The sequence below is a fragment of the Sinocyclocheilus grahami genome, unplaced genomic scaffold, assembly GCF_001515645.1.
Source record: "Sinocyclocheilus grahami isolate Dianchi unplaced genomic scaffold, SAMN03320097.WGS_v1.1 scaffold925.1, whole genome shotgun sequence".
Lineage (NCBI taxonomy): Eukaryota > Metazoa > Chordata > Actinopteri > Cypriniformes > Cyprinidae > Sinocyclocheilus > Sinocyclocheilus grahami.
This window is the reverse complement of record NW_015506104.1, coordinates 392,258-399,557: the sequence shown is the minus strand read 5'-3', so window position 1 is coordinate 399,557 and position 7,300 is coordinate 392,258. Positions and strand designations below refer to the sequence as shown.

Sequence of the window (7,300 nt, the reverse complement as noted above, 5' to 3'; positions counted from 1 at the left end):
TACCCCCCCCCCCCCCCCCACACATGATTGATGGATAAAGTTTAAAAGAATAGCATTTATTTGAAACAAATATAACTTTTTGGTCAATTTAATGCATCCTTGCTGAACAATGAAATTGTTAAAAGTAAATACATTTGAAAAGTATTGAGTCACCTAAAAATTGCTTTATGTAGTAACATTTAAATTAACTGGCTTTATTCAAGTATAATGTAATATGACTGAATCAACCTGAATCAGTTTATATAGATATATATGCTCACAGTCTTTTATATCTTTCTTTTACAAGATTGAGCTCCTTAAACAACCTTTAAACACTGTTAACCAAAGAGTTGCTTTTTATTCCGGTCTGTAACCTTAAGCCTAGATCTCCTGCATCCAGTCTCCATGCGTCAATACAATTAAGAGATTCCATTCATCATACTAACCCAGATTAGAGGGTTTTCAGCCTAAAGACTGGACAGCAACCCCCCAGGCGTTATTTCTCTCCATTAACCTTAATGGATGACTTCAACATCCTGAATACTTGAGTATCAGGATATGCTGCATTCATGTGTGTTGTTCTTGATTTACTTCATGGAAAAATATTCAATTGCACAGTAAATAAATTCTTTGTGTTGTGAGTCTGTGTTAATTTGTGTGACTCTCCGTTTGCTAATGGAGAGTCGCAGATGGGCACTGTAAAAAAAAAACTGGCGTGAAAAATCTATGAGCATCAATGGGTCATACAATAATGTTTTCTACACCAATAACAAGAATTACAAAAATAGTAAATTCAACTCAAATATCTAACGTCCTTGATCTTCTTTGACTTAAAAATGTGTTCCCCAATACAAAATGTATGCAGTGGGGAATACCCATAAACCCTTGTGCTTGGATGATGTAATTATGTAATCATATAATGTAAGTAGCATTTAAAAAGCTGTTCTTTAGAACACACAAAGTTTTAGCTCTCTTATTTTAGCATTATCGATGTTGTTTTAGATAGATGTTTTGAGTGAAGTCACCGCTAAGGTGATTAATGTTCAATTTAATGAACTTGGTCCCTGTTCAATATTTTCTGTTTGTCTACACACAAATGAATACCACAAGTGCAGTTTTGTGTACCTTTGTGGGAAGTTAAGTTTATTTAATGTATGGTTGAGAGTCATAATATCCTTTGCATATTTAACATTATATTATTATCTTCTCTAAATTTGAGTCAATTCAAGTTAAGTCGAAACTGATATTTGAACACAAATCTGAGATTAATCTACTTCTAGCTTGCTAACCTTATCCAAAAATGAAAAAAATCTATCATCATTTACTCACCCTCATGTTGTTCCTTTTTCTGAGGAACATAAAAGAAGACATTTTTACAGTGGAAGTCAATGGTCACCAAAACGGGTTGGTTACCATTACTTTTCAATAAAGAAAGAAAGAAAGAAAGTCATGCAGGTTCAGAAAGACATAAGGATGGGTAGCTGCATAGAATTATCATTTTGGTATGAACTCGTTAAATTCACTCTTTGTAAAGTTCACAGCTGAAAGACACTATCATTTACCTACTTCTCAGTACTTATCAGTCAACAAATTTACTGACTGAAATATTTTTATATAGGCTAGCATTTAAGTAGGAATATAGTATTTAAGTAGGGTTTAGGGTTTACAGTGTGAAGTAGGCTATATACTTTGTTTCTAAATTTATAAAAAGTTCCCAAGTCAATTCAAGTTAAGTCGAAACTGATATTTGAACACAAATCTGAGATTAATCTACTTCTAGCTTGCTAACCTTATCCAAAAATGAAAAAAATCTATCATCATTTACTCACCCTCATGTTGTTCCTTTTTCTGAGGAACATAAAAGAAGACATTTTTACAGTGGAAGTCAATGGTCACCAAAACGGGTTGGTTACCATTACTTTTCAATAAAGAAAGAAAGAAAGAAAGTCATGCAGGTTCAGAAAGACATAAGGATGGGTAGCTGCATAGAATTATCATTTTGGTATGAACTCGTTAAATTCACTCTTTGTAAAGTTCACAGCTGAAAGACACTATCATTTACCTACTTCTCAGTACTTATCAGTCAACAAATTTACTGACTGAAATATTTTTATATAGGCTAGCATTTAAGTAGGAATATAATATTTAAGTAGGGTTTAGGGTTTACAGTGTGAAGTAGGCTATATACTTTGTTTCTAAATTCATAAAAAGTTCCCATATTTGGCAGTGCCCTTGATATAATCATTTCCCTTCCCATGGGGGAAGAGTCTTGGCAGCTCAAAGCATCTGCTTCCTCAAATATTTTATCCGACCTTTCGGTGTCATATTTTCCTAGATGTTATTCTCAGACTGAGCTAAAAACAGGAAACTCTCTAGCATTGCTTATATTCGCGTACTTACATGTTAATCCTCACACATTTTATTTTAACTAAAGCTTTAAAATATTAAAATCCTCCTGTTTAATGAAGTTTTAATATGGCAGGTGGGCAATCTTTTATTTGCAGCTTAATTGTCTCATGGTTATCGCAAGACTAGTGACAATTATCTCACAGACATGCTAATAATGGTGTGAACGGTCCCGGCGTTTCCCAGGGCAACCGCAGAAGACTCCTGCCCACGGTCGTCTCTGATTGGCTCCTGTAATCAGCGGAGTGTCGGATTGGTTTACACAGCTGGCAGTCTTCTCGATGAGTAGCGTTACTTTGACAGTCTATTCCCCGAGGAAGCAGCAGGGTGAAGTGGAGAGATAAGACGTTGTGTCTTACCAAACAGCTGGGTTCCGTCGGCTCTTACGAAGAAACGGCGTTTCATGAGATGGTAAGAACAATATATGCAAGAAAAGATGTGTTAGACAAGAGTGCATTATTAATGGAAATTAATAATAGCCTATATGGAACTTATGTGTTTTGCCTGTGTCTTTCAAATCTTCTGCAAAACAGTGACTCAGAAATCCAGAAGTGGTTAAAGACTATATGCCTGATATATTTCTGCAGTTGAGAGTCACAGCTGGTTTGCAGTAATTGATTGGGTGGGCAGGGGGCTTCACAGTGTCATTTCTTTATGCAGGTGGAGAGCATCTCTAATCGTGACCCCTTGTTTTTAAATTGGTCTAATGCATAAGTGGGATTCTTTCTGGGAAACACAGTAGATTGTGTTCTTTTTTTCTTTCTTGAAAGGTGTTTCTTGCCATGAGACTAAAGTGGCATATTTAATATTAATGAGAGTGGTCAAAGACAGAGGTGGGGTTAGTTCATAGAATATTCCAATTATTTTCCTTCACTGAATAGAATGCTTTTTGTTGATTTTATTTTTATGTTTTTTTTATATATGTGTATTTGTATTTTTAAAATTAAATGTCAGATTGCTTTCTTTTAAATACGGCCATAAAATGATATAAGCTAACTGTCACATCAATTGCACAAAACCATGCAAAAACTTTTATTAGAAAATAGCAGTACAAAATATATATATATACACACATTCCATCTACATAATACATATATCATTTATTTGTGCAAAATAAAGGACTGGCAGGGTAAATGACAAAGTACAGGCACACAGAAAAGGTAAAGATTGTTGAATTAATGCCTCTTGGGCTTTTTTGATCCATTCTTCTTCTTGAGCTTCAGACAGACCTTCTTCTTCTGTGTGTTGAATTTAATCCTAGACAGTAGAACAGTGAAAGGGTTTAATTATTGGGGAGGCCCGCAAAGCTGAACAAGCAAAAACACATGTTCTCAACCCTAAATCAATGCACACCATTAATGGCAACGTAAACACTTAAAATTCACTAGAGACCATATTTATCCTTACTCGAACATCCCTGAAAGCATCAGCAGCTATACACAATTTGTATAATGCAAGGCTTCTAGTGCTGCATATAACAAGTATTTTTATTTATATTTGTAAAAATATCATATTACTTTAAAACATTGTCAATATTTTTTATGTATTTGACAATATTATTAATGTATTAACATGCTGTTATAGCTTTTGTACCTATATGGTGTGCAGAGAGGGGAGCTAGTGAATCTTTAGAATGAGTATTTTCATGATAGTATTTGCTTCTTCCACATAGTGGCAGTGTTTTTCACTTTTCAAATTAAAAACCTATATGAGGTTTGAAATCAGTGTACTTAATTCACACTTTTTCACTTTTTTTTTATTAGTGTATTAATGTTATAATCATTGATAATAATTATAATCATTTAATCATAAATGTTATGTGAACGGCGCTTTATTGTGCCATCCCAAAGAGGCACAAAATCACTTTCTCTGACTTTTAAATTAAATGTTCCCTCCTGGTGGAATGACCTGCCCAACTCAGTCCGAGCAGCTGAGTCCTTAGCCAACTTCAAGGGTCAAATAAAGATGGAAGAGATGCGTTTTTAGCCGATTCTAAATCTAAATCTAAATCTAAATCTAGCACTCTCTATTCTAATTCTATTCTTTATTTAAAAAAAACTAAACAAAAAAAAAACCTTCTCCCTTTTAGACTTGCACTCTATTTATTTACTAACTGCTTGTTTTATTGAACTTTTTACATTCTATCTATTTGTTTTCTTTTTATTTATTATACAATTATAATTCTGACTTTCTGAATTCTTCTGATTAACAAAAGCAAAAAAGGCCTCTTAACACTAGCTTGCTCTATTCTTTTTCTATTCTGTCTGTTTTCTTTTTATTTATTATATGATTAAAAAAAAACTTGCTACATGTACTGCATTAAGCTAACTGAGACTTGTTATAGCACTTGCATATCATTTTGATTTTGATTGCTTCCATTGTCCTCATTTGTAAGTCGCTTTGGATAAAAACGTCTGCTAAATGTCTAAATGTAAATGTAATTGTAATAATCAAATCGTTTGCAGCATGATCAGAGGGCAGCTGTTGTCCACATACCTTCTCCAGCATCTTTGTAGTTTTTTCCCCTGCTTGAACTCTGGATTTAGACAAGCTCGTTTACCTGACAGCTGGAGTCTGTGGAGGAGAACAGTGTGTTTTTAAATGTGTGCAAACCACTGCAAGCTATAAGATACAGCAACATTTGATCGGAGGCATTTACTCATGCTACCTTTCCAAACAAACTTCATTTGAAGTCTTATATTAATTATACCGAAAATGTATGTAATCTTTGCATTGTTTGATCATTACTTAGACTATTGTAAAAGTGTTTTTACTAAAACAAACTTAAGCCTCAGGCTTAAGGTGAATACAGGTAAAGTGAGACATTTTAGTTTTGCATTTCACATTCCTTCCTTTTTCCTATTTGTTGTTTTCTCTGAGGTTATTTAAAGTAGTATTTTGTGAGGGTCAATTGATTGGCATCAGAATATCAATGGAAAATTATCAAAAATTGTCCCACTGCATCTGTGTTCACTAGATTTTGTCATAAAAAGCTAATATTTCCAGTTTCTTGAGGAAGAGTTCAGTGGTATTCATGATATGTATTCGCATCATGCCCATTCATGCCCAAATTTAAATGAAACTAATCTAATGCAAAATTTATCTTGCCATGGCTTGGTTTTGGGCTTCCCTCCAGATAAATGATCCCAACTCACGATATGTCTCAACATGACATGTTGTGTAATATCCTCACACACAGTTAACAAATACATGGATTGCAAAATGTCCAGGAGGGATATAATTGCATGTTAATTATTACAGACTTAGTTATAGACTACAGTAAAAAGTACTGAATTTAGTAGAATAGTACAAGATTTGCTTGGAGGCAGGGGCATCATGCACGTTGAGAGGTCACATTCACTTACTTAATATATATATATATTTTAAAGATGGTAAAATATAATTGCATCTGGCCAAGACTGGTAATAATCACCAAGCTTTTTTAAAAATGCAAAAGAGCAACATTGACATAACACCTTTTGTGTTCCACATGAAAAAAAAATCATGTTTTGAGTGACATGAGGGCGATACACAAATTTCAGTTTGAAGCAAATGATGAGCCAAGGTGTGGCTCGATCGGAATTTCTGAATTTAGACATGATTTCCACAAAAGTGTTTTAGACAAAAAATACTTTCTACGACAATGTATCAAAGGTACATTTTTTTCTGAAGCTGCACATAAAATCCACTCATCTCGTACATCTTAGGGAGCACAACACATTCAGATACACCTGAATGAGAATGATGCTTTCTTACTCACATGATTTGAACCTTGTTGCAAAGAGGATCTTTCTGTATGATCGTGTAGTCTGTAATTTTTCTCCATTGCACTGAGCCAGTTTCCTCAGCACACTCACATTTTTCTCGAATGGATATTGCAGCGGCCCTGTTATCTAAAGACAAATCCAGAAACATAAAACAATGTGTCCCACATCACCTCCATGACCAATATCTGAAAAATCTGTAAACTGTCCTGATAAGTATTTAAATGCTACTGTACCTGTGATGAAGTGTAAGAAGAATGAGATTAGGAGAAGCGGGCAGACACTTGTTTGCTGAGTCCTGAAAGCCATTTCTATAAAGCTGCGTCATTCACAAGAATATCTCTCGAGTGTGTTTGCACTAGAGTGTGCACAGAACTGTCCTCTTTTTATTCCTCACTTTCCCTCCTTAATGCATTTCCTGTTTTGCCATATTAAGCAGGATCAGAGTCACATGATTTCAGGTAAATGCTTTGAGACAGGAGAGGTGATTTCTCAACACCTGTGTACCTATATTGTGTAGGTTAGTTTTGTTGTCTGGAATGCTATTGTTGGTTATATGGTTAAATGGTTCAGAAAGTTTTTATTGGATCATATGCTCTCCTGTATCCATTTAGGATTATTTGTTCAAACTGAACAGTTCCCACACATTTGCCCAATGAGTTTCCAAGACATTTCCATAACTTTTATTAATAGATTTATACTAATAACTAGATTTTATACACACACTATATATATATATATATATATATAGTGTGTGTGTGTGTGTAATGCAAAGAAAATGTATTGAAATCAGATAACCATGTGCACTTCACTTCACTCACTTTTCATGTGGTATATTATATTATATGATATTATTTAAAAAGACTGAATCAACCTGACTGCATTAGGTTATACCATCAAAAGTAATATTTAAGGGTTTAATAAGGTAGAAATATTTCCTTAGCAATTGCATTCCACTTTTTACAGTGTAGAAAAGCTGTTATTTTATTACAGAAAATAATTTCCAAAAATGTAACTTCTCCAGGTCTGGAACCTTGTGGGAACCCAACATTAAGTTAAACCTTCAGCATTGTACTTTGTTAGCATTTTGGTATTTTGATATTACAGTCTAGTAAATTAGGCATATATATATATATATATATATATATATA

General features: G+C 33.9%; 3 protein-coding genes across 4 annotated transcripts in view; 2 read left to right on the top strand and 1 right to left on the bottom strand.

Moving 5' to 3' along the window:
- LOC107564361 (transmembrane protein 72-like) overlaps window positions 1-463 on the top strand; it is a 4,497-nt gene extending 4,034 nt beyond the window's left edge. The window contains exon 7 of the mRNA XM_016249420.1: window positions 320-463. Within this exon, the coding sequence (XP_016104906.1) occupies window positions 320-402 (83 nt within the window). The 3' untranslated portion in view covers window positions 403-463. The remainder of the gene's footprint in view (window positions 1-319) is intronic.
- Window positions 464-2,723: 2,260 nt separating this feature from the next.
- Window positions 2,724-7,300, top strand: part of LOC107564351 (ras association domain-containing protein 4-like) — a 33,478-nt gene continuing 28,901 nt past the window's right edge. For both annotated transcript variants that reach the window (XM_016249409.1, XM_016249408.1), the window contains exon 1: window positions 2,724-2,796. In XM_016249409.1, coding sequence (XP_016104895.1) covers window positions 2,794-2,796 — 3 coding nt within the window. In that variant the 5' untranslated portion in view covers window positions 2,724-2,793. The remainder of the gene's footprint in view (window positions 2,797-7,300) is intronic.
- On the bottom strand, window positions 3,418-6,556 carry LOC107564355 (C-X-C motif chemokine 5-like). The gene is made up of 4 exons (XM_016249412.1): window positions 6,386-6,556; window positions 6,146-6,278; window positions 4,882-4,959; window positions 3,418-3,642 (listed from the first exon to the last, which is right to left on the bottom strand). Exons 1-4 carry the CDS (start codon window positions 6,456-6,458, stop codon window positions 3,561-3,563), a joined length of 366 nt encoding a protein of 121 aa, XP_016104898.1. The 5' UTR covers window positions 6,459-6,556; the 3' UTR covers window positions 3,418-3,560.